The following is a 27,941-nucleotide window of genomic DNA, read 5'->3' on the forward strand; positions in this document are numbered from 1 at the left end:
GAAGGGGAAGAAGGGAACGAGAAAAAAAGAACAACGAACGAGTGAAGAAGGGGGAAGAAGGGAACGAGAAAAAAGAGCAATGAACGAGTGAAGGGAAAAGCGGGAAGAAGGGAACAAGAAAAAAAGAGCAACGAACGAGTGAAGAAGGGGAAGGAGAGAACGAGAAAAAAAGAGCAACGAACGAATGCAGGGGAAAACGAGGGAAGAAGGGGACGAGAAAGAGAGCGCAACAAACGAGTGCAGGGAAATTGGTGGAAGAAGGGAACGAGAAAGAGAGCGCAACGGACGAGTGCAGCGAAAAGGGGGGAAGAAGGGAACAAGAAAGAGAGAGTAAAGAACACTCATGATGAAACAGCGGTTTATTTCAAGCAGTGGGCATGACACAATTGATTTGAGTAAAATGGGGTTTTTTTTCTTGTTGCCCCAGACAAACTCACCTCTGGAAGAAAATTTACAGCTTTCCACATAATTATATTAAATAATTCTTTAAAAATTCATCCAGGATGGTCCAGTTCCTTCAGGAGCAAACTGAAAAAGCTTCATACTTTAACCATTAATCTCAATGTGCTGGAGATACAATCTTACCATGTAACAGGCTTGGCTAAGGGCTGAACCATGGGCATGACGCCCAACCTTCACCCAAGCACATGCAGCAAACACGGATCCAAACTATATTTGCGAGAAGTGTTTTAAATATGTAAAATTGGGGTAAATACTTCCAACATTATAAAAATTCCACCCTGCCAAATATTTCAAAGCACTGAGGTTATCTGGCATTCAAATACCACAAATACTAAGGCAGTATCCACACCAAACTGCACCTGCAATCTGTTCTATTGCTTCCCAAATCCAGTGGGGGCTCTTGTCCTATTCCTTCTATTTGTGTGTGTTCCTAGTTTCTCATTTTGCCCACCACAGTGATGCTTAGTCCAACTTTCAATCCTATTTCTGCCTAGCTAGCTAGACATCCAGCTCCCACCTGCTTTCAGTATCCACCAAAACCAGTCTCCAGCTCTAGGCTGGACTTTTAACACAAGCTTAGCTTAGCTCAGCTCACCCCTTGTCCACTTAGTGCACAAGGTGCTCATCTGAGTTTTTAAAACAACAGCTTTATGTCAGGATTTATGAAGTATGGTGGGATCTTCCAACTTGCTACTCCAAATACAGTGAAATCCAAGCAAAGATGAAGAGATGTTTGTCTCTTGCAAATGAAATAGAAAAAAACCAGAAGAAGCAGAACATGGAAATACAAAAATGCAAAAGAGACTGCAATCCTAAGTGTCCGAAAGTGAGCAAGTAAACAATGAAAAGCCCTAAGCAACACAGACGGGCTTTTGGGAGTGTGTTGTATCTCCGGTCATTTGTCAAGTCCTTACTTAAAACAAACTTTATCAGATCCCCAGGTCTGCTTTTTCAAAGAAAAAATTCTCATATACTCCAACACCAAAACAATGATGTAGTTTTTGAGTAATCGAAAAGCCCCAAGAATTAGTAATAAGTGATTTTTCGTGTTTTCTCTTAGAAAGCTAATGTGTTACTAGCAACACAGCTGAAGCTTCTCTTCTCAGAGAATTATTTTCAAGCAAGCAGATTGCCTTTAATCAGTGTACGACCTCTGAATGGTCCAGACATTACAACATATTCCATCACTGATATTAAAAACATTTAATTTCTAAAATTCAATTTAAAAGATTTTGGATTTTTACTTTCTATTGAAGAAACGCTTTCTGAATCATTTTAGGACCCATGTTCTGCAGTTAGACAGTGCAGCTAACTGAAAAGTGAAGATATTTAAATTAATTCTGTTTAAAACCAGTGTTTCAATGAAAAATGATAAACAGAAGATTAATGTAGGCATGGGAGCTTACACAATTGTTGAAATTGGTGAAAAAGTATTACAGTTACTGCATGCATACAATTTGTAGAAACCACTTGGAAAAAACCTGAATGCCATTAGGATAATACAACATATCACACAACAGCCTGGCAAATATCAAACATTTAAGAGCAAACTCTTAATGTTACTTTTTTGTGCCTTGCAGCAAACAATTTAATATTGTCAAATATCCCAGTAACACCTGTAACACTTCAGCAGCTCCATTTTAGAGATTCGTATCACAGGTAAGTTTCAATGGCATAAACTAGATACAATTTTACTATACACATTTTTTTTCAAAGTCATAAAGATACAGCATTCTAGTGTTACATCTTTATATGTATCTTTTGTATATATGTATCTTTAGATATATATAGCTAATTTCCTTTCTTTTTCTACTTCCTTTTCTCCAAGATTGTTTCCCAGTTTTCCCTTTTCAGACTACACAGAAATTACAAAGGTTAATGATAAAATTAAGAAAAAACCCATGGCTGAATATCATTAAGTCATTTATAATTTTCCCAAGTCAAACAGGGAAATATGCCTTTAAGCCTATTCATTCTCTTCAGGCACATACATGAAAATATCTTTCACCTATAAGGCCTTAAAGCCTTTGGCTGTAAGCAACACCTTGGATCTACAAGATTTTTAGCTTTTCAAATCTATTGGGATATCATTACCAGGGCAGGTGATAAGGGGCACATAAAGGGCAACAGAGAGTGAGCCGAAGTTGAGGGCCTCATGACAGCAAGGTGTGGTTAGGACTGGAGATCCTACTGGTGACCTTTTTGTGTCCTGGAGAGGCACTAAAAAGCATTTTGAACCTTGAAGCACTTTCATCTAGATGTCTCTCAGGTATTATAGGATTTACTCATCTATCCTCAATCTTAAAATCTTAACGCCTTGATCACTTGAAGCAGAACACAGGCTATATGATGCTTCAGAAGACATGCACTTCGACATTCAAGAAAACTTTTGGTTTTGTTGGTTTTTTCTTTAATTTCACAAAGCAGATATATTTTCAGAGCAGCAAGTTATTAGATTGATGGTATTTCCCTTTGCTTACTGTAGTAATTAAATTGCACTGACATTAAACTGTTTTTCTCAACAGGCTTGACCTTAAGAAGGTCTCACTGGATGTTAAAGTTTTCTTTGATAACAATCCTTAGGTGTCATCCAGCACATTAGTTATTGCATTCAACAAGAGAATGGAGACAATAAACCAAATCTCTTCTCTTTCATCAATACTTTCTCCTAAAAAACAGGGTTTAGCATTTTTTTGCTTATTTAGCAGTTTGGATTGTTTTTAAGGAATTAACAGCTCATTTCAATACAAATGGTCAAGTCAAGAAGCCAGCTTTGTACTAGAAACAAATTTTTTATAACATCTTTGAGAAAAGGTTCCTACATTATTGAAAACTTTGGCTGGGAGCTGTGAAGGCAAAGCTACACTTCCCTCACAGTTCATTACCTTCAGAAGTATTGATTCCTAGGTGAGACCACACTCACCATTCAGTGTCAGCTCTGGTGACTCCTGCTAGCACCAAGATCTCAACTAGTTGTGAGAAAGCAGAAAGTAGGAGGGATGGGAAAATTAGGGGACAAGCAAGAAAAACAATGTAAGTAACAAGCAGGGAGGGTAGAGATGCAAAATTGCTTTGGAGCATTATCACCTAAAATAAGTGGCACTTCATGAACTCCATGACCAGGCATCCATGTTTGTCAGTACTACTTTATGGATACAGACCAGCACACCTTCAGGCTTAAACCTGAGATCAACAAAACAGAGAAAGGATTTCTCCATGATAAGCGTGTACTAAAGATCACGTAGGTAAATGCTGACAAATCTCATCAATGTGTGTCTCACTTAAAAATTTTTATTTGAAAAAGGTTTATTTTCCAGTTGGCAGCTTTAGGGTATTACTGGCAAAAGATATGGTTGTCAAATAAGTGGTCACACCTACTAAAACAAATGTGGTTAAAATACAAATACAACATTAGCTTCACTTGTTCATAAAAGTCAAAATGTAGTGAATTATTGAAACAAAATTTCAGGTTTGCTAGCCTCAGGAAAAACAAACAACAAAACATATATTTAAGGGGGCGGGTCCCAACAAAATGTAACAGCAAGTTTTTTACGGATGTTCTGCACATACTTACAGGTTGAGAAGACTAATAGTGCTCTTGCCACAAGCTCACTGAGGAACTTCCACTTCTGCCTCACTCTGGAGGTGACAACCGGAATGAGAATCTCTGCAGGGACGTAGAACTGAATCGAATAGGTCACAAAAATCCCAAAGGAGTACAGAATTTTTACGGATTGATACAACCTGTTGAAAACATTTACAGACATGTGAGTATGTAAGTTGCAAACTCTTCATAAAAAAATTTGCTTGATAATGGCACATAGGAGATGCATATATACATATCTATGAAAATGTATTTTCCCCATGAATATAAGATTTTATGAAATGAATACATGAATATAATATTTCAAGAAAATTCCGCCTAAGAAATTGCAGATGATAAGCCAACTAGAGTAAATCCTTCAATAAACATGAAGTACAGACACCCTTACCACGATTACTTGTGGCTGAGTAAACAAGTGGCAGAGAATTATCCATGACTCCAACGGTTTTGTATTTAGATATATTTTTAATTCATGCTGCATAAATTACAAGCATTCATCATAGGTCTGCTTGCAGCCAACTGACAGAAATTATGAGTCTCTTTGTATGATTTTCTTTCTACGGACATTATCAAAACTTTGGGTGAGGGCTTGGTTCATTTGCCATGGGGTGTTGCGTGTTCACAAATGGGAAAGGGAATATTTCTCATAAACAACCTGTTTTAACAGAAGATGATGCCAAGCAGACCAAGCTCTGAAAACCTTGGTTTTTGCTTCAGTCCTCAAAAAGATGCTCAACTGAAGCAAAGGCAACATGCATAAGTAAGAAAATAAAAAACAACAGCAAGAGTAGGGAAAGAACAGATTGGAACTCAATCTCTGTATCCCTCAAAGTCTGGCAGGGGTCACTCAAAGCATCCTTTCTTTGAGTATCACAGTCTGTATCTGCACTAGTAAATAAAATCCAGCCAGGACTGCTTTTGGCCCTCCATCCTGTGGCCAAATGGCACAGCATGGCAAACATTGTATCTGTACAGCTCAGCTCTTTTCCACCATAATTTCTATGATTCTATGATATGAGGAAGAAAAGAAAAAGACGCTTCAACTAAAAATACATTTTGACTAACAGGTCCTAAATCATCTGTATCAAAGGTTTGACCATTACAGTACACAACTCAAGGAAGCTCCAAAGGCACATTCAAATGGACAGAAAAACTATTGCATTAATTTACATGTTGACATCATGGTGTAGCTAGTTTAGAAGCTGCTGCTTTTGTGACACGCATCTTTTTGACTGCTGAGGAGCTTTTAGAAATTTATAGGGAACAAGAGCTCTGCATGACTGTCCTTATTCCAGAAGCTTAGATAGATTGTAACTGGTTAAATTTTAGCTGACCAGCTACCCACAATTCACCTCTAATCCTCAGGCTTCAGACTACCCTGAGCCTTTACAAAAGTAATGTCTAAAATATATTCAAAAATAGGATTCAAAGCTTAAACACACAGTAGTTCAAAGTAAGCATCTCCATTACACTATTTTTCTACAGCTCTGTGAGGATTAAAAACTTTCCAAATTAAAAAATACTTTTTATATTACTGCTGTGATTTTACTAGTAATTTAGTATTATATTCCAATCAGAAAAAGATGGCTCCTTACGCTACCTTTTAATAAAAATCTAAATCATTCATATGTGCTAAACCTCTTTTCAATTCTACATTTTAGATTTCATGATACCTTTTTTAAGGGTAGAAACATTGGCGAGTAGTGTAACAAAACTTGCAGAACAACAGTGCTAGACCAAACAGGGCAATAATTATGCTAAGTTTTCACTTAAACTAGTCCCATGTGAAGTCTTGTGGAACTTCAATACACTATAATGTTTGTATGGTCATTAACCTTTGGGATTCACAGTAAGGGAACTCCTGCACAAAGACCGTCACTTGTATCTTAACAAAGAACAGATGGTGGAAAGAACCTTCATATTCAGCCTCAACAAGGTAAGAACGCAACCCAGAAAAAAGAAGAAATTTTTACAAGGAGGGTAGGGAAGCTGTAGATGCCCCGTCCCTGGAAGTGTTCATGGTCTGGTTGGATGGAGCTTGGAGCAACCTGGTCTTGTGAAAGATTTCTCTGCTCACGGCGTGGGTATGGGAAGAGATGATCTTTAAAGATCCTCTCCAACCCAAACCATTTTATGATTCTATGAGACCCAACCAAGGACACTACCAAGTACTAAAGCAGAATTTTCTATAATTTGTATCTGCAAATACTGAAAACTACTCTTTAAGTCCATTTTCAACATAGTCTAAGTAATAATTAAGCTGAGTGACAATTTGTACTTCCAAACACCATCTAAAATAGAACAGCACCAAGTCATTTATCCAAAAGCAGCAATCTAGCAGGAACTTTTTAAAAATATGAGCAGTCCTCTATTTAAATTCAACTTAAGAACTTAACCAGTCTAGGGCCTGCGTATGCCTTCCAGTCAACGCATCTGTGAGGACATCAAATAAACTCAGAAAGCAGCAGAATTTTAATTTAATTTTCTTTATCAGGAAAGGCTTATTTTTAATACAGGGGTTGTCCAGCTGGAATTAAACACATAAGCCAAGTCTCACTACTTAGATACATTCCAGGCTCTTTCACATGACTGTCTTCTTACAAAAAAATTCCTCTGCTCCTTGCATTTCTCTAGTTCAAACTGGCAACTTACTGGCTTTTTATGGGAGGACCAAATAGCAGAATACTGTCCTACAGTTCACTGGAAATTTGTTTTGCTAGCCCAGTTAATTGCAACCGTTTGTCCCTCAGTACTGTACCAGGTAGGCCCACAGTCCTGCACAGCAGCAGCATCATACATCACAATCCCTGAGCGCATCACTGAGCTGCTTCTCCTAATTTTGTTTGGTGCTCTGGGGGACTATCCAGGGTAAGACAAAAACAGATGACTTTGTTAACTGTAGATATGTGCCCTGAGTAGCTTTGAGGTTATTACACTTGTAATGCCAATTCCCAACCCTATAGAGCAGCAGTTTCCATCTCTTTTATTATCTGTTTCCTTGCATTAGGCCTGCAAAGCCATCAGGACAAATATCATCATCATCACATCTGCACTGTAGCCAAGAGCTATTTGAAAACTCGTATGTGAGCAGCTCTGTTAGACAGCAGGGATGCAGGATAAAGTTCATTCTGTTGCTTGCATGAGCACAATAAAAAGCAACAGTGAGTAGAAACCTTAGCTTATTCCACATTCCTCTCACTCGTTGTTTTTTAAGAGCACTTCTCTTAAAGCACAAATAAACCCACAGCTACCAAGCTTTTCACTAATCTTATAAACAACAAGCACTGCCATATAATATTAGAAATGGAAGTATTTTTCCCTTCAGCTGCATCACATAAAATAGATACAACAAACATTTGCAGATTTCTGGGGTTTTTTTTAATGTCATACAATTACAGAATGGTTTGGGTTGAAAGAAACCTCAAAGATCATTCAGTTCCAACCATCCTGCCATGAGTAGTACCTTTCACTAGATCAGGTTACTCAGACCCCAGCCTGGTCTTTAATGCTTCCAGGGATGGGGAGTCCACAACCTCTCCGGACAACCTGTTCCAGTGCCTCACTGCCCTCACAGTACAAAAGTTTTTCCTAATTTCTCATCTAAACCTTCCCTCCTTTAATGTAAGGGCATTCCCTCTTGTCCTATCACCACATGCCCTTATGAGAAGTCCCTCTCCATCTTTCTTGTAAGCCCCTTTCAGGTACTGGAAGGTGCTGTAAGGCCTTCCCAATGCCTTCACTTCTTCAGGCTGAAAAGCCCCCAGCTTCCTCAGCCTGTCATAGGAGAGGTGCTCCAGCCCTCTGATCATCTTAGGTTCTCCTCTGGATTTGCTCCAACAGGTCCACATCCTTCCCCATGCTGCAGACCCCAGAGCTGGACACAGCACTCCAGGTGGGTCTCTCCAGAGCAGAGCAGAGGGGCAGAATCCTCTCCCTCACCCTACTGCCCACGCTGCTTTGGATGCAGCCCAGGACATGTTTGGCTTCCTGGGCTGTGAGTGCACATTGCCAGGTCACACTGAGGTTTTCATCCATCCATACCTCCAAGACTTTCTCCTCAGAGCTGCTCTCAATCCACTCTCTGCCCAGCCTGTATGTGTGCTTGGAATTGCCCTACCTTGCACTTGGTCTTGCTAAACTTCTTGTGTATGTATGTACAAAGAAAGGATATAAATTTATATGATGAGTAATATCCCCCAAAAATAAGAACCCTGGGAAAAATAGGAAGAAAGAAAGAACAAAAAAATCCTATAAAATGAAAAAACATTAAAGCCCAAATCTCAGTTTTTCCAACAGCAGTATAAAACAAAAAGCAAACAAGCAACAAGAAATAGATGAAAATTCTAGCAATGAGAAAAACGTTCATCCTTCAGGACACATTTTTTATACTTTCATGTATTAAACATTGGAATCAGTCTGGCAATTAAACAAAACTTCTTAAGAATATTAAAAACACATTGTTCACATTGACTCCAAGGAATGAAAAGGAAGAAAAGAGAATGAAAAAGTAACACTTAAAAATTAAGAACATTCTTCACATGTGTTCTCTTTTTCAAAGAATAAAACAGTCGGCATTCAGTTCATCAAAGCAGGGGGTTTTTTTCCCGTAAGATTTCACTACGTTAATAAGCTACTACAGCAGACATTGCACAAGAAGACGCAAGTGTATAACTTGTAAGACATTATTTGATCAGAATGAAAACATTAAAATACTTTTCAGTTTTAGCACTTGTGCACTGCTGATATACCTAATTTTAGGCCCATCAGACAAACATACTAAAAAAAAATATATTAGAGAATAGTTAGAGTATATCCATCCACAGACTGATACAAAACTAACAACACAGCAGTTGAAACAGTCTTCAAGTTCATCTTCAGCATGTGACATGTGCAGCCCTCATAGCATTAAAAAACAAAAACTAAATAAAAATTGTAGTATCCTTGAGACACAGGCAAACATAAGCTTCATTCTTCGGCTAGGAAGTCATTATCATACATTATCCATGGCCTTGCACTACAAACCTATTCAGCTTTGATGTCTTCTACTCCATTTGTTAACCTGTTAAAACTCAGTGATTACACTAAAAAAGGGCACTACATTGCCAGGATATCCAAGGTAAAAGTAGCTGGTTTCAGAGCTGTGTGATAGCTTGTTGCAAACGGCATATTCCCTCCCTCAACAGCGCTGGAACTAGCTCCAGCTAGAGATGGAATGACTTACAGTATCAGTGATCGGTCTCCATATGCAAGTCCTTTTAATAGGCAAGAAATTGCTGGCTAGGACCACAGCTCTGCTGGGGATACATTAAAAGTCTGAGCACCCTGATGGCACTGAGGCATGGAACAACCTTTGCAACATTTCTGCCCCCTTGGTTAGGGCTTTTCAATCACAGAGGCACTCACCACTTATCCTGTGGCAGGTTTAAAGTTATGCTGCCTTTGACCTCATCTCCAAAGCGCAGATACCCCAGGGTGGCCAGTGAGATGTACAATGTCATGACTATTCCCATGCCAATGTTCAATGCCTGGGGGAAACGCGTGCTGTCCTTCATTCTGTTTTCCAATGGCAGTACCTGGAAGTAGAGGGAGAATCAATCACATTTTATGTCCTCGGAGTAAAACTACTTGTCTCCCCTCTTTCAGTGCCAGCTTCCAAAATTTAGGTGATTTTATAAATAAACAGGATTGTTCTACCATTATTTTTTATAGCCTGGATGGTCACACTGTTTTATGCACCCAATAGAAGTATTCCATTTTGAAAAGCACCTTTCTTGGTTGGAAAACAGCATCAGCGTGGAAACATAAAGCAGTATTTATAGCTTAGAAAAACTGTCAAGAGAAACTTACGGTGTTCTGATGAAAATACATAAGCAATATGAGTAACATTAATTTTCCTTTCTAACAAAATTTTTCAGAATCCAAGGATATTTCTCCTATTTCTATCAGGTATGCCTGCACTGTCAGCCTCCATCCCAGACAAACCTATTGGCACACAAGCTCAGCCTCAGCATTCAGCCTCTGCTCTCCCAGCAGGGAATTTGGAGTCCATGACTACTGGAATGCAGTCCCATGCTCTTTTTCACCTCTCTGACAGAAATAGGGCCAGGCACACTAAGCACTGCTTTTCCTGAACATATTGCTTTGAGCTTCAAATACAGTCAAGCCACCTCACTGGGTTTGCCACCACTTCAAAGTGAAGACACAGGCGTTGCAACCATTACTGCATGAAGTCTGCTGGAGATTGCCTTTTACTTGTACTCTACGGCATTCAGAAAAATACACTCAGTAAGTTCCAAATTAAGTTTTTAGACACCCAGATAAAATTTCCAGGTAAGGCAGTAAAACCAAATGACAAGCACACATACTGCTCTTCCCACCTTCAATTTCACCAGCAAAACAGATCCTCTTACATCACTAAAACACCAGCTGAAGGCACATCCATACTTCTAAACATGCATACTTTCCCCACCTCTTTCAGAAGAACTGTACAGTCATCTCAAATACTCAATATGGGATACAGTCCAAGATTAAGTCGCCTAATATTGTATGTCTACATCTAAGTGAAACATCTAAGCTTCTCTAATGAAGTAAAGTAATGAAAATCTAGGCAATACAGACAGTGGAATAAAGCTCACAGTTCAGCTTATCTTTCAGTAGACATACAGGTTATATTTGATGAACAGTATGGCACTGTTAATTAAAAAAGCTTGTTATCCCTGCTTAGCACGTAGGTCATATCTAATATAGACAAACAGTCTCAGTGCAATAGGGTTGCCCTGGAAAAGCTACTGTTCGTCATACAAAATTGCTTTTTAATTGACTGAATATTTACTATTTAAGCAATGTGAGTTATGAAAAAAACAGATTTCATCCACTAATTAACTAACAAATTGATATATCTGAATTGCTGGCATATTATTTTCTACAGGGTAATTACTCCTTTCCTCTTAGTCACCCACTGACATTTACTTCCTGACTTACAGTTGCATTTCACCACTGCCAATCCATCCCACATGGCCCTATTTCTCCCATACTTGAAATCCCAAAGAAGTAATTTTACACTTGGGAACCAAGAGGTCCCTAAAAATGTGCACATTTAGAGGCAATTTTCATTCCTGTTCAATTAAAATACATTATACATCTTAACTTCTTTATATATTTCAGAGCCTCCACTGCTGATGTTGTTTCTCCAAAAAAGAACCTGAGCTTGGACTGTAACTTGATCTGGTGGGGAATGCAAAATTTAAAGAAGAGTTTCAAAAGTTAAATCAATTTTTAAATGACTGTTGAGCAGCAGGAAAAATACAAAAAGAGACATGTGGTCTATAACAGTCTCTGACCAGGATATCTGCCTTTTTAATCTTTTTACACTTGAACAAAGTTCTTCTCACAGGCAGACAAGACTATCATAGAACTGTCTATCTGAAACTTAGCCCGTAAATGAAAGTAAAGCACCAGTGGTACATACATGTTCGTTGCGCTTGAGTCCAAAGGAAGCATTGAAATTTTCTTTTTAAATTTCTAACTATACTGAATTTTTTTATCTTTAGCATTTAAACCCAATCATTTTAGCATTTAAACCCAGAAGACCTGCGTTTCTCCAAGAAAACAAAAATTTTAAAAAAATTTAAAAGCAATTAAAAACCATTATAGGACAATGCTGTTAAGCATACACATTCTGCTTTTTAACTATCCACTACATCAAGTTAACTCATTAAATGCAATGATATCATCTCCTGTACACTTACGAGTAGATCAGAACAAAATACACCCATTTAAACTCATGTTCTCACATCACCAACCTCTCTTTAACACTACAACTTTCATTTATTCTGAGTTTAAGGAAATGATACACTAAAAGAAATTGAGGATAATAATACTGTTGGCAAGAGACACATTAACATGTAGATCTTGAAATTACATTTAAAAATGGTAATTCCTCCCTGCTTATCCTTGAGCTAGTATCAGGACTACATGTGCCTCCAGCCTGAATGGATGAGAATGAATGCAGCCTTTCCTGCATCACTCAGTCCAGGAGAGAGTGTCCCTTCCCAGTTCAGCACAAGCCTTCCCACAGCTCGGTACCTTCCCTGAGCAGCAGCAGCAGCAATCTCGAGACAGTCATCACTGCAGGAGATGCTTCCCTCAGTAAAACTGACCCCCAAAGGAATTATGTGAAGAACTTGAGCCAGGTTTTGTACAGTATCCAGTATCACCTACTCCAGACAAGCTGGAAAGTTCTATAACTCATGGGATTAACATGAAGTGGAGTAACAACCAATTACATGTATGTTACACAAACACCCAGCTCCCCAAGATGTTGAAGTCCATCGGGATCCAAAAGATCAGTGGAGTGCTCACAAGGAGACAGAGGCTGCTAGGAGATACAATGAGAGCCAGAGCTTGTTCTGAGACTGAGTCACTGGCGGGCAGCTAATGGGTAGATTTTCACTGCAGAATTTCTTTCCAGTCCCTGCACAGTTCCTCTTGCAATGACTTCAGAAAACCAAAACACTTCATCTGAATGCAAGAGACAAGGTTCTTTTCACAAATGCTTCTTAGTTTTGGTTTTAGTGCTTCCTTTCTGGAACCAGGAGGTGAGATGAGTAAAGATTCAGTTTCAAATACATATTTTTTAACCTTTTTTTTTAATGACTCTCTTCTGTGCTTCTGATTTCCATGCTGTGCTTCCTTCAAGCTCTTTCTCCCTCACTTCACACTGTTGTAGCCCTGTGAAATCACATATTTTAGACTAAGCTTATGCTTCTCATAATTTCTCAATTTCCATCCTTTTTTTTCCTCCTCATTGAATAAACTCTCTATCATGTTTCTCTGTCACCTGCTTCACGGATTTTTTCCTATAATTTTTGAGACACTTGCACATGTCACTACTATTATCTTCCTTGAAACTTAATATTAAGTTCTTTTAGTTACAATCAAACTTTGGTTTCTTAAAATTGCAAAACAAGCACAGTACCTCTTGCTTTCATCCACCAAATAAATTCAAAAGTACCCATAATTTACTGGCAAAGAATCATAATTGAATGTTTGAAATAACCTGGCTAATCTGAGATCATCCATTATGCAAAGTGCTTTCCCCTTCATTTCAAGCTGCTTGAAGTAGGTATAAACATCCCCAATAATATCACTGCCTCCTCATCCCTTGCCTTGAATATCCTGCTTCACTCACAGCAAATAAGCTGCAGGGGACTGCCTGATTTTAATCAGAAATCTCTACTGTACTTTTCATATAACTGCACCAAAAAAAACCCACAAGAGAATTCAACCTGCAGGTAACCAAATAAACTATTATTTAATTTTCATAACCACTGAAAGCTAATCTTGTAATGGATAGTTTAAGAGCAGACATGCCTAATGTTTAAATACATATAGTCATTTTTTCATGTCTCAGGAAATACCACTAAAACGGCCATCTTTTATGCCCTGCACTTTTAAAATAAGTATTTCAGGTAGACAGCTATATAAAAGTTTTGACTGGCTTAAGCTAGAGACAAGTCAAGAATTTTGGAAAATTAAAACCAATATATTTATCAATTTACTCAGGGAAAAAAATCCATCTGTAATCATGCCCTACAGCAGCAAAATAAAGCTCTGTTCAGTCAAAGCAAAAAAGCTGAGGAAGCTGGTATCAAAGGTATTCAAGGTATGTAAACCTAAATTCTACTACCTAACCTCCAAAGACAAAATATTAAATTCTCAGCAAACCAATGCAGCCCAGGCCTGGCCCATTCCTTCTTGTCTGCAGAAGGTAGCAATGAATTCATCTGTTCACTGCAAGGTGGATTTACAACCACACAGCCTACGGGGGAACCGTCTGCAGAAAAAGTATAGTTATATCAAGTAAAATAATAATAACAGCATACCTCATTATTACATTGTTATGTTTGCTTGCCCATCCTTGTCCATCTTGTCTCTCACTGCACAGAAAAAGTCTCATGCAATATTTTGAGCAACAGGCTTCTATTCCATCACTTTTAGACACATTTTTAAAGCTCACTCTCTTCAGTAAGCTACAGAACACATCACTATTAGGAACACGTACAATAAACAACCCAATTTTCCTTAACAGATCCCTCATGACTGCAAAAAAAAAGGGCAGCTACTATTACCCAAGGAAAAATGCAAGCGAAATGGTGGCTGTACATCAATTTTTATAGTCAAAGTTTTATATGAAATAAATAAATCGAGAAGACAAGTTCTCACTACAGAACACAGTACCTTCTGAAATCTGCTGAGCAATTCCAATCACTCCAAAAACCAATCTCCTTGGATTCCAGTAAAGTCCCTTTCCACTTGTTTCACCAGAAAAAGAATTACTCACATACACAAAAAAACCCACACCCAATCTACTGCCCTATTCTGATGGCCTTGATTTAACAATGCTTGAAGGAATTGTGTAAATCTTACTTAGCTTGCCATCCAAACCTTGCATTTTCTCCAGAGGTTCTTTTTTCTTTTTTTTCTTATGTTCAAGAATTTATTTATCACTTCATTATTACATTTATTTAATCTTTAGCTTGCTCTGAAACTTAACAGAAGTTCTGCAAGTTTGTGTATTATCATGTCCTATGTGACTTTATTTGTGAACAAAATCCAAAAAATTTCTCTTCAGTGTAAACTGAAAATGATAAAGCAGCAGTTCTGTTCAGTCACCAATATTTTTAAATATTTGTCCTGTCAAAATCACTGAAGTGTTATATGCTTTGCTGGCCTTTACAACAGTATGTAATTTTACCCAGCAAAAGATGTATGCTAATAGAAAATTATGTTTCTAGTTTATCAGACAGCTCCAGCCCCCACGCATTTGGACTGCAGCCTACAGACTATACAGTGCTATGGTCTAACATGTTCTGTGTAAGTTACGCTACTCTCAAAATTTACACCAGCTAAGTGATAAAAGAAAAAATTACTTAGAAATGCAAGTGTTGCTAGAGGGTATATTTCAATCTACTGAAATAACACATAGAGATATAGTACATGATTGTGTATTTCTGGACTCTTTCTGGCTCAGGAGGAAAAAAATTAAATTTCCCAAAGCTGCAATGACACTTAAATGTTTATTCCAGCCAATGATCAAACCCACATTGAATTTAAGTCCCCTTAAAATAAGTTACAATGATTACTAAGCTCTCACCTATCCCTACCTGCATCTTCATAGGCAAGAGACAAAACATTTACAAACTTCAATCTGTTTCAGTGCAAATGGTTTAAAGTAAAAGGTCTTCCCAAAAGGTCTTTTGCCTTTTATCCAAAATGCTCTTCCACACAGATGTTGCTTTTGTTGCATGTCCCTTTAGAAGCTAAGTATACACATAATGCAAGGTCCTACATGGGGCTGAGCAAATTCATGACTGCAGAAGTGAAAAAATAAATTATAATGGTTTCCACTGAGGATTAATGAGTTTGACAGGAAATAAATGGGATTAAGGACCTACAAAATTTTATAACTCTAAATACAGGAATTTCTCTGTCCTGGGATAGGGAGCCTTGAAAATACAGTCATGTACACTCCTGGATCAACAGTTAAAAACAACAGGACCCCAACACAGAAAGTGTTATGCACGTCACGTATTGCATTTTACACAGCCATCACTGAAAAAAATAGCCATCCAATTCTGAAAAAAACCCCAATCAATCCAAATAGAAAGAAGAGAAGATACTAACGACTGTAGTTTTCCTAGAACAGCTCCATACCCTTTGGCTTGACTTGGGAGCCCACCACCGTGACAGCTGCACTACTCAACACCTTTCCTGTGAAGCACTCACACAGCTCAAGCACAAGCCAAGTCAAAGAATACACAAAGCCAAGTTGAAGAACACACACCATATCACTTCCTGCTATAATCTTCTCGTTCCAAATGCCTTCACCATTCCAACATTTTTCCTTTCCACCTGTCCCATTTCTTTTAGGATTCTTTTTTCTGCTGCCCCTGACAAATCAGTATGATTTTTCAACCACAATGTTTATTAGGGAGCCATTACTGATGCCTGCAGAAGTGTTCAGCAGTACATTATTAGGGCTCTCAAATCTTGGAGAACATGTATTAACAAAAAATTTAGGTTTAGGAAAACTATCCTTCAGTGAACATTCAGGAACATTACTGAGTTTAAAATTCCTTTGACAAAATGATAGGTCTGTTAATACCTACTATTTTCAGCCATAAAATAAAATAACTTTTTTTTCCCAACTGTTGTCTCCATCGTGCTTGATTCAATAAACGTAAATTATTCTATGATTTACAATGGATTTAACTTAAAAATAAATATGTTGGCAAAATATTTAAGAGGTAAACTAGAACTTAAACTTTATTTATTGTTACATAGATACAAACACGCACACACTGCAATGCTACTGTCATCAATGAAAAGGCTGCACAGAGCCTATTATTGATGGTAAAGTTAAGATGCTGCTGATTAAATGAGAGACATGAAAGTCTAAAACCAAGGATGTAAGCATTTATTCTAGCTAGCTGCTCTCTCCAGGAAAAGTTACTAACATTTCTGCATCTTCAGAGTTATATTCAAAAGCTTTGTCACATCATGAAGACTTACATTTATATATTACTTAGATAATTCCATACACTGCAGGTAAGTACTCACTCAGAACATAACAGAAGGGAAATCTTATCCAACCATAACAAGTAAGTTCACAAAAGCTGCAGTTTAGAAGACCTACAGAATGATGGGCCAGGGGAACAAAAAATCCGGCTCCAGAAAAGCAAAAGAAACTACATAAATATTCCTTCCTGAAATTATTAACTATGCTTCTTAATTATATGTAGTATCAGCCTAAGTAGCGTGTGTATCACTCTGCCCCTACTTCATGTATAATTAAGGCAGACAAGTCTTCCATCTAAGACAGGGTCACATCTAACAGGAAAATTGGCTTCTGTGCCTCACCGAAGCCAGGTCTCAGACCCCAAAACCCACCTACCACAAGCTGGCAAGGCAGAGCACGACAGCTTGGCACTCTGTCACTCTTGCTCTTTGCCCATTCTCCAAAGTCACCAACCACATAATGATTAAGAAAAGGTTCAGGCAAGTAAGCAGTAAACTTAAACACCTTTGTTCTGCGATTGTGTAAACGCATGTGTATCTTAGGTTTTGTAAGGAAAAAGAAACATTTGGATGTTGTGAGCATGTGTGTGGAACGCTGCCTGAAAAAAAGTTATCCTCGGGAGCCTTCTGTTTGTGTTATTAAGAATTGCCTTTAAAATAGGAAGTAATAAAAGTCCAGTATGTACAAACAAATGGTTCTTCAGGGTGAAAGCAAATTTCTCCATTCTCAGGAAGTGGAAATTACTGGTAAGGAATATTTTACATGATAAAGAGGTGATATCAAGTTGTCTGGTACTTTATCAACCTTCATCTGAATTGGGCAGATGTACATTTTTTACAGTTTCTGATACAATGTCTTTTTATCTGCTGTATCTAACATCATTCTCTGTTTCTACACACTTGCTCATAATTATATCCTGATTTTGCTACAACACACTTCTTGCTGACACGACATCTAAAGTCCACATTTACCATGCGCGTTTAGTAGTAGGTCATCTCCACAGTCATCAAATCCAGCCACCTACACTCGCTTGTCCAAATACAGAGACATCCTCAGAAAACTCCCACCTTTCATATTTTGAGGATACAAGCCTTTGCATCATCTCAAAAGAATACCAACAGAATTTATATCCCTGGTCCAAAGAGCTGATGCCCCAAGTAGATTTAGATGATGTCATGTTACCTGTTAAATGTCTGCTTCTGACAAATCCAGTCTGGTCTTAAGGACAAGGGAAGCATGCCACTGGGTTTCTTTTTTTAAAGGACAATATTAATCTGTCAAAAGGGTTTTTGACAATGAGAGGCTTTTATCTCAAAGCCACAGGCCTAACAAGCTCATCTGCATTACTTTCAAAATCCAAATAATGACATTTTAAAATTATAATCCACTTAGTTTTCTCTTTTTAAATCTTCTGGAATTGGTTAGCTGCTCCTAATGTGATTCCAGAGCCTGTCTTCTGGTATACAAATACCACCATATCTTCAGCTGCAAAGCTGTGATATCCAAGTTCAAAAGCAGTTTGAATAGACATCTTCAAGTAATAGGCCAAAATATAAGAAGTCTTATTTTCCAAACCTAAAACTAATGCTGGAAAGTAATGTTTTTCTCTTCACTAAGCTAATCTGTCTGCAGCACTCAACAGGAGGGAAAAAAAAATCATACTCAGTTGTAAAAACTGTAGTTAACTTAGCATATTTATATGTAATGGAGAAGGGCAATTATATTTCTTGTTTAAATGTCATGATTCTATTGCACCCTTCTTCCCCCTGAAGCTTATTATAAAATACCACTTCCACATTTGGGTTTGTTTTTTGTATCTAGAACAAGAAACCCAACCAGACTTTTGACGCAAAATATTCATGAAGTGTACCTGCTATTACATAAGCACAACATTATGCAAAGCTATTGCCTGCACGTGGCAATGCTACAGACAGAGCCAAGGCTGAAGGCATTGGTTTACACCCTTATAGAAAGTGCGCTCAAGACTCTTGACTTCATTTTGGGCAAACTCAGTCTGAAGTTACTTTCAATTCAGAAACAAAACCATCATATTCATTTTAAAACCAGGCCTATGCACCTTTGGAGCATAGAAGAGGCACTCAAGCACGGCTCTTATAAAATAAGGTTACGTATTCTTCACTCCATTGCACCACCTGCAGCTCTTGTATTCAAGAAGTAGCATGGGTACTCTCTTCTGTTCTATGGCCTGAACATCAGCCCCATGCTTTGCCAGGAAGCATCATCTGGCACAGGGAACCCACAACCAGAGAGAACCAAACCACCGAGGGAAAGCAGCAGCTGCAGAATCTCCCAGCCCCAGCACAGTCCTGTATTCAAAAAGGCCCACTGAGGGCTGAATATACATTTTCTCCACCTCCAAAGCAACATTCTGCCTTCTGAATCAAAATCTTCACTCGAAAGCTTATACAAAACCAAGTATCTTAAATGGTTTGTTGCATCAACTTAAGAGTATTGCATTTCTGTTGCCACTGCTGTTCCATACATTGAACTGATGTCACTAGGCAGTATGATTTTCACAAGGTCACCCTGATGATTTTAAAATCTAAACTTACAAGTGTTGAAATCCCAAAGCAACTCTCGACACTATGAATGGTAACCCCCAGACTGACAGTACTGAGCTCTCAGCTGCTGTTTGCTAACTTGGTATCAAGGGGTGCCCCTGCTGCCAACTTCTCCTGTTTCCCCAGTAATGATCTCCCCCCAGCTGCCAAGACAATCACCATTTGCAGCATCAACCCTAGACCAATCTGCAGTAACCCCTCTTTTTACAGACAACTCTAACAGGCAGCAACTAAATGAATAGCACAAGCAACCGAATGTAGCACTTCTCAATCCTGTTACAAGTATCACTCAGAGTATAGCATGAATTAACATTAATCAGCTCTCCAATAGCACCAACCTTATTCCTGCTGCAGCAGTTGTAGCAACAAATCAACAACTTGCGTGGGCTTTAGCAAAATGACAAAATTGTTCAAACCCACCATCAAATAAGAGTCTAAACCGATCTCACAGGCAGATAGGAACAGCTGGAGTCATCACATTAATATAATTAATTCATCATATTAATTGTTTTATTTTAATGAAAAATATCTCAAAATAGTTTTATAACACTGGCTGATGAAATGTTTAAACAGCTCTTAATATTACCCAAGTGCTACTTTCTAGGTACTATCTTGGTTTCTTTGAGATTCTGTATTTCAATTATAAATAGTCCACCTTTCCTCCTTTGAGTTATTACAGACTCCAGTCAGTAAAATTGAGGTTCTTAAAGTCTATTTATCTTGGGATTGACTATAGCCAAAGCAACAATATTCCAAATTCCATAGTACTGATTTTCTTATTAGACTATGACAGCTAAGTGGTCCTAAGCTAATGACAGATTTTAACCAAAACCCATGTTCATACATTCATCATCTATGAGACAAACATGGTCTCTCAAGATCAAGAAGAAAATTCCAGCAGGAATCTGCTGAATCATTGCATCTCTCTGAAACACATTCCCTTTAGTGAACAGGTCCTCTGTTTTATTAGTGTCACTAATTTTTATTAGTTACTAATGAACTATAGTCATATTTTAAGTGATGGCAAGTGCTAAACCAAAAGAAAAAAATAAATATATAATTTGGAATAATGGGATGGAAAAAAAAAACCCCATAAAACCAAAAAAACCACACTGAGGGCAGTTTTCCTCTCTTGTCAGGTTCTGCTTAAGATGACTGTACCTGCCCAAAACCTCAGAATTTCACTGTCCCTTTTCACAACACCCAGTAACTGGGCAGCTCTCAGGATCAGAACTGGAATAACACACATTCGGATTCAAGGAAAAGGAAAAACGAGACCTTAGAACTCTTTCAGGCCAACTTATTGCATAAAATTAAGCAGTCAAAACGAACTTTTCTGAGAATTGACCTTAAGGCTTCTTCAGACAGCTTTGCAGTAATATGTGTTATTTGCAAGACATTCCAGAACAGAATCCAAGATCAAGTCTCTAAAAACCAGTCCGAGATTACATAAATCCATTTTAAGTGCCTGCAGTCAGACAGAGGAGACTAAGGAGCCAATCTAATTAAATGGAGATTTTTTTTTCCTTATCAGAACAACTCGACCACATGGATATAGGAACGACAGTAAGACAGGAGGTAACAAGTTACCACACACCAGCTACACAACAGGCTTATTATGGTAACCTCTTGAGCTGTAATAACTAGTTATCAATTTAATCATTCACCAAGAATTATACTTAATATTAATTACATAAAGAGGAAATGTCTTGTCTTGCTTTGCTTCACTAATCTTTTTTTTATTTCATGCTTCAACAACTTTGTTTAGTTCTGATTATTCAAATATATGAAATAATTTTTTCTTCAAATCTTCTCTTTAGTGCAATCAAGTACAGCATAAGCAAACACAGCAAACAGACTGCATGCTCAAAATATCCCTGAGAGGCAGGGACATCTTAATATCATTCTGCATATAAGGAACAGACATTAAGCTATAGATTTGCACTTTAATTTCAATTTGTAAAGGTAGCCATGTTAATGGTCTTGTGTAATGTAAACACACACACAAAGTGTATTGAACCATAGTGAACACAAACATTTAATTAGCTTGCAAACACTGGTAACGAAGTGAAAACTTAACCAGACTTTTCATTTGCTTTGAAGAGGAAGTAAATTATGACCAAGCAAAAAACAGAGACAGCCTATACAGAAATACATGCAATACCTATATAACACTAATATCTAACAATATAAAGCAGTATTTTTATGTTTTAAAGGTAAAAACAGAATGAACCCTACATCACTATAAATAGAGAATAAAATAAATAGAATAGAATAAAAGAGGGAAAATAAAATAAGTATGAATAGAATAAAAGAGAGAAAAAAATTTGGAGGTCTTAAAGAACTCTCCAGGGAGTCAAACAAGCAAATGTTCTGGGCTGTTCTTCACAAGGCTTACATTGGAAGTCAATGCTGCTACTACTGATGTAAATTTAAGGAGCTAATTCGTCTAACGTGCCAGAAAATAATTACTATAAACCAATTCCCTACCTATAATTCAATAAGCTACTGCTACTAAATGATAAGCCTTCACCATTTTCCCGAGGCTTACAGGATTCTCACTTGGGATTCCCTGGCTACAAATACCTGTGTGCTATGCAGTACATGAGCAAACCTGATACGACTGGGACACTCTTCAGATTTACTGTGCATGACACACACAGTAAGTCCAGTCTGTCCCAGGCAGACTACATAACCTAAAAGTAACAACCTTAGTGTAGTCCAATTTGATTCTCTGAGCCTGGGGAGGTTTTTTTCCCCAAGACCTCCAGGCATCAAATAATCTCAGACAAACAACTGATTTCCTATAATGAAAGTTCCAGATGGATGGAAAAGGAAAGATGTCCAGATAGACAAATGATAGCTAAACCTCTGCATCCATCAGTTTGTATGTGAGAAACAGTGGAAAACAGTTTGAAAACACACTTTTGTAACGTAAGGTAAAAGGTTTTCCTATTCAGCTCTTCTGCCACTGATAAGACAGCAGCAAGGTAAAATAATCCGGTTTAAGTCAGAGTTGTCAAATCCAGAAAAGAAAACAGACTTGAAAATCTTCTGTGGTATATGAGTGACAGAATCATTTCAGACTAATAGCATGCTGGTTTGGAGTTGTTTTAGTTTGGGTTTGTTTGGGGTTTTTATTGGGGATGGAGGGAAGGAGGGGGGACCGAAGGAGGGGTTGGTTGGTTGTTATTAAATTTTAAGCATACACTTTAAGCGTAACACTTGTCTAAGTATGTAAATATGTAACAAATAAAGCATATACAGTAATTTCCCAACAATTTATGACCTACCATTCCCAGACATCTCTTTAGCTACTTTTTAAAATTTATCAGGTGGAACAAAAATGGTTAACTAAAGACAGGAAAGCTAATGTCTTTACAAACAATTTGATGGGTGAAGGTATGGGTAACATCTTTGAAATGGGTCTTAATGTCTCTACTAACTTTGGGCAGCCAGTTTGTTGCAGAGCCCACTCAGCTTGGCTCCTGAAACAGACAAGGGCCTGCACAAGCCTGGGCTTCTGCACTTTGGGGTAAAACAGTAGGTTCAACGGGGGAATATGGGGTAGGCAGTTCGGGAAGGCTGTACCTTCCTAGTACCTCAGCCAGTGGGGAAAGGAAGAGGGTGACATGAGGCCAGGAGTTGCGATAAAAGGAGGCTGCGCCCTCCAAAACCTTGAGAGAGAAAACCCCGCGGGCGTGTGCCCCAGTCGACTCCCTCCTTTATTCAAATAAAGTCACAGGACTCCTCTGTCTCCTTTTTGGACATAAACCTCTGGCGTTTGTGGATTTTCCTGACATTAACTATTTGGGACTAAAGGCATTTTTGCAATTTGGGAGGGGGCTAAGCATCCAAATGATGGGGATGTTGTGTCCACAACTTTTGCCTTATTTGACCAGACAAATTAATCCCTTTCATACCAACACAGGAGATTAGTGCTTCAACAAAACCAAGAAAATAACGACAGGAGTAAAACTGCCTGTATCCCCAGCATAGAGCCAGTGATTCTGAAAAGTCAGTAAAAAGCACTTACCACACCAATTCCTTCAAAAGCAAATACTGCAGTCCCAAAAAACAGTGGGTATTTCTTCCAGCCAACCATAGAAGGCAGTTTTCGAGGATCTGCTATATCCTGAAGAAAACAAAGCAAAACAGTGCATTAGCTCTTCCTACAATTTTGATTGATGTATTATGCTATATGAAAGAAAACTCAGTACATGTCGACAGTGGTGTATACGTTGCTATTTACAATCCCTGGTTTTCCTCCCAAACTTAGTCCTTTATACACATTTATAGCCACCTTCCCACACAGAAACTTGCAGATGTATTTATTCTAGGTTCTATCACTGTCACTAGGTATTTTCACATTTAAAGTATCACACTGGTGTGCATGCGGGAGCATGAATTAAAACAGAAGGGAAAAGTGCACATCTTAAATCTTATCTTCTGCAAACTTCTTAGTGTACTGCTCTTTCTAACCTGCTTTTGTACTGCACAGATATTCTTCATAACCATGAGGGACACTAAAATAACATCTCTTTAATACAAGCCGAAGTCCTGCAGAATGATTAATTGCTCTTACCCAAATTTTTTTTCAGAACTTCTCCTGCCTCCTTGCCAGCCAATATCTCTCATTGCCTTCCTCCCCATGCTCCACTTCCCACTCATCAAAAGACATATTTTTATTATCTAAAATTAAGATGCCTCAAATACAAGATACTGCTGCCTTTCAGAAACTGTCAGTCAGTGTCTATCTATCAGAAACCAACTGCTACATGCAACAAACATAACTTGCCACACTGGAAAAAACAGATAGTAAACTTTTTTATACTCACTCTAACAATATACTGGTAAATAATTACCAGGCTGACAGCCATGGACAGATTGGCAAGCAATGAAAGCAAGGACAGGTTCTTAAGGTCACGAATGAAGACCAGGAGGACCAGGAATGGTAGGAAGCACAGCATGTATACTCGTAAATCAGTATTCCTTTTCTCAGAGGAACTGCCAGTGGCACTACCATTCATGGGAGCAATCTTACTTTCCAAGAATCCTTCATGGACCTTTATTAAAACAAACAAACAAACAAACAAACAAAACCAAATGTTAAACAGTGGTAGCAGTGAGTATATGGTCACATTGCTGTTTTCCTATAGGGAAATTTGTCCCTCTGCTTCACCTGGTGAGTGACAGGAATTTTGAGATCCCTGTACGTGTACTCTCAGTGCAGAGAGGAAGACAAGGCACTTCTACACAAGTGTTTCACACTTAAGGCAAATGATGAAATCCGGGCTTGAAAGCATCATTATCCCACCACTGACTAAAGAGGAAATTTACACGTGCAGTTTAGATCAGATTCCTTTCAGAAAGGGAGAGTTTGGTAAACTGGAAGCAAGCAAGACAGATCTGGGCCTAAATCTTAAGAGTTTGACTTTTCCTAGGGAGAGTAAGGGAGTTAGATGATAAAATGCTATTGCACCTGAGTTCAGTGCCTAACAGCCTTATGCCTTCACCATGCACATCATAGCAGCATACATACAAAATAATGTTAGAATATGAACATGCCTGTCTTTCATTTAATTCAAAATAATTTTTTTCACTCTTCACTTTTTTATTAATGAACATGAACTCAACTCTAAAAACCAGAAGCTCTGACAGAGTTGAGTCCTGTATCTATTAAACTGATACAAATTAATGCCTATAAATTAACAGTAGCACACAATGTGACAGTTCATTAGGTTTTTTTGTACATAACATTATAATACTTGCCTGTAGTGCAAATCAGAATATTGAGTTTGGGACTACTCATGACTCTCATGGCTTCTTTTGGGAAAAAGTCAGTGTGGCTTCAACTGCCAAAAATTTATTTTGTGGAAATGTACACAGCCATCTGTGCTGTGTGCAAACCACAATCAAAACATCCAGAGCTGGTGGTTATTCTGCTTGCTGCAAAATGATAACAGTTCAATTTGTTTTAAATCTCATCATGTTGTTTCCCTTAGGTACCCCTTCCTTCCCTACCATTGCATTCACCATCTTACAAATCAGCCTATGACTGTACTTAATCTACTCACGCTGCATGAAGCCTTTGGCTTGATGGCTACAAAATACCTAGACAGTGAAAAAAAAATTAAATTCCTTATAGCACAGAGACAAACAAAAATGCTAAACTGATACATAACTGAAATAACTCACTTGATTTCCATTGTTTCAAACAATCCACAAATTCAGGAAGAAAGAATAAACTTAAAACTATTTTGTCTGTAACCAAAAGCACTGTGCTTTTTTTTTTCCACTATGAAAAAGGAAAAGCTCAATGATACAATTCTGCAACCGCATGTTTTCCAGAAATCTCATTTTATATGAAAAGAGTCACTGGTCATCATGGAAACACTGATGGTTTCTACCTTACAAGAATCTAAAGTGTCACTTGCAAGACATTTAACATCTGTTAGTTTTCATTAAGATATCATTTTCAGAAAGCTACAAAGAAGATCTAATTACATTTAGAATTGAATTCACACAGCTACAATAACTCAACTTTGCCAAGTAGTAAGTCAAACACTTAACCAAATTACTTCCCTAATGCCACATGAAATAAAGCTCTCTGTGGAAGTTTCCTGCTTTCCCACCATACTTAAAACAAAAATACAGAACAAGCACTTTAGGCCTTTCACTTTAACAGGTCTTGTGTGTTTACTTGCTCGCATGCATTTGCAGGAAGCCAGAGGTGTTCTGCACACAAGGACATGTAAAAGAGCTTCTAAGAATCACAGTGTGATTTGAGCACATAAACTCTCTGCTACAATAAATATTTAGCCCAGTGCGTCCTCAATTTGTACAAATATCTGTAGCCTGATGAGCTATTAGAAAAAAAAGAAATAAAACATGTATTCCTTAAAAAACCCAAACCAAACAAAAAATTAGCAGGCAAGATACAGTTCAGGTTCTAAACCACATTTTTGCAATACCACAGTATAAACCAGCTTCTACTCAAATAATTGCAATCATTCAAACACTTCAGTTTTCCCTTAAAGACAGAGGCATTCCCTTAGTATACACAAACCCCAATAGAAAGTGCCTGAAGTCAGAAATATTTTTTTTCCTATTACCACCACCAAATTCCAACTAGGCATTCAACCAGAGTTTACTGGCTAATGCAGCTGGAAAATGCAATGTACAATACTCCATAAAATTTCATTCAAATTTTGGTCTATTGTGATCAGCTACCCTGATGGCTGTGTGTGATGAGATCACATCTCCACATTGTGTTAGGTAGGTGTAGTCACACAAAATAGCCTTAATAATTATCTGCCTTTTACTTTCACAAGAACACAGAGGAAAGCACAGAGAAAGAACATACTACAGCTACACACAAACTCTCCACAACCTCCATCAGGGGAATGGATACTGATGCACAATCAGCAAAACACAGCTGACTAAAATTGTCAGACTGTGCCTCCCTGGCCCCACCTTCCCACCTCCCATTTGCACCTTTTAGATAGTTATATTTCTGCAATAAACCACAACACCATAAACCGCTTGATGATATTGTAAGCACGGTAACCCTTCTCCCTACATTGTTCCCTGCTCCAGAATTCACTGGAGAACGAAATGGAGGCCAAATGGATTCTCAAAAACTTCATGACTTGTAGGAGCCTGTAGCAGGTCCTGTTCCTTGAAATGCAGTTTAAAGAAAGAAGACAGGGCATCAAAGACATTCTAGCTGGGAAGGGGAAAAAATTTTTAAAAAAATACAAATAATGAAATTCTGGACCTGCTCAGTCCAGATTACTATTGTACATTAACCGGATTTGCAGTCACAGCTGTCTTTAGTCTGAGCTACGAGAGGTACCTATTTCTTGTATGTTTTTTGACCATTTTCTCTTGCCTTCCCATTTGACCTCAGTACAGAACTTGGCTTCATTTTCTAGACAAACCCTTTGCAGTCCTGGGGGGCTGATCTTAAGTCCTCCAAAAGCCACTTCTCCAAGCTGAACAAGCCCAGTTTTCCCAGCCCTCAGAGGACAAGTTCTTCAGCCCCAACCATTTCAGCAGCCTCCCCTAAACTCACTTCAGTCTGTCAATGGCATTCCAGTATTGAGGATTCAATACTGGAAGAGTGTTCTATATATGGTCTAACAAATGGGAAGTAAAGGATGACAATCACTTCCCTCCATCTACCAGCAATTCTTCTGTTCATACAGCCTGGGATGCTGTTGCTTTCCTTTGCTACCAGGGCACACTGCTGGCTCATGATCATGACCACTACTCTCTGAATCTGACCATACAAACAGCTTTTTATTCTCTGCAGCTAGTTGTCCGTCCATCCATCCATCCATCCCTTCATCCAGACCATAACAAACTTACTTGGATACAAGGATATTGTCAAAGACAGCATGGAAAAACTTGCTAAATTCAAAGTAGCACGTAGTGCTTTCTCATCATGTACAAATTCAGATTCATGTTATGGACACAGTTGTACTGATAAAAGAGCACAGGAGAACACAGTTTCTTCCCCTTTTTGGACATATCTACCTTTAAATCAATGTCACATCAAGAGAGCAGCTTTAACAACACCAGTCAGAGCAGTACCACTTGTGGGCTTAGGCAAGACCAGAGGAAATATCCCCTAAAGGTGGATTTCGAGACGTGAAAAAATCGTGATGCTGCACATGGACTCAGAAGAGGCATACCAAATAGGATCCAA

At 38.2% G+C, this 27,941-nt stretch overlaps 1 protein-coding gene across 1 annotated transcript in view; it reads right to left on the bottom strand.

Moving 5' to 3' along the window:
• Nucleotides 1–344: 344 nt before the first annotated feature.
• Nucleotides 345–27,941, bottom strand: part of SLC36A4 (solute carrier family 36 member 4) — a 46,522-nt gene continuing 18,925 nt past the window's right edge. The window contains 5 exon segments of the mRNA XM_042023684.1: nt 345–3,645; nt 4,037–4,206; nt 9,470–9,639; nt 23,265–23,363; nt 24,067–24,294. Of these exon segments, the coding sequence (XP_041879618.1) occupies nt 3,605–3,645; nt 4,037–4,206; nt 9,470–9,639; nt 23,265–23,363; nt 24,067–24,294 (708 nt within the window). The 3' untranslated portion in view covers nt 345–3,604.

This window comes from Corvus kubaryi, unplaced genomic scaffold (genome assembly GCF_017639235.1).
Source record: "Corvus kubaryi isolate FWS band 111438036 unplaced genomic scaffold, C.kubaryi_AGA036_p1.0 37256, whole genome shotgun sequence".
Taxonomy (NCBI): domain Eukaryota; kingdom Metazoa; phylum Chordata; class Aves; order Passeriformes; family Corvidae; genus Corvus; species Corvus kubaryi.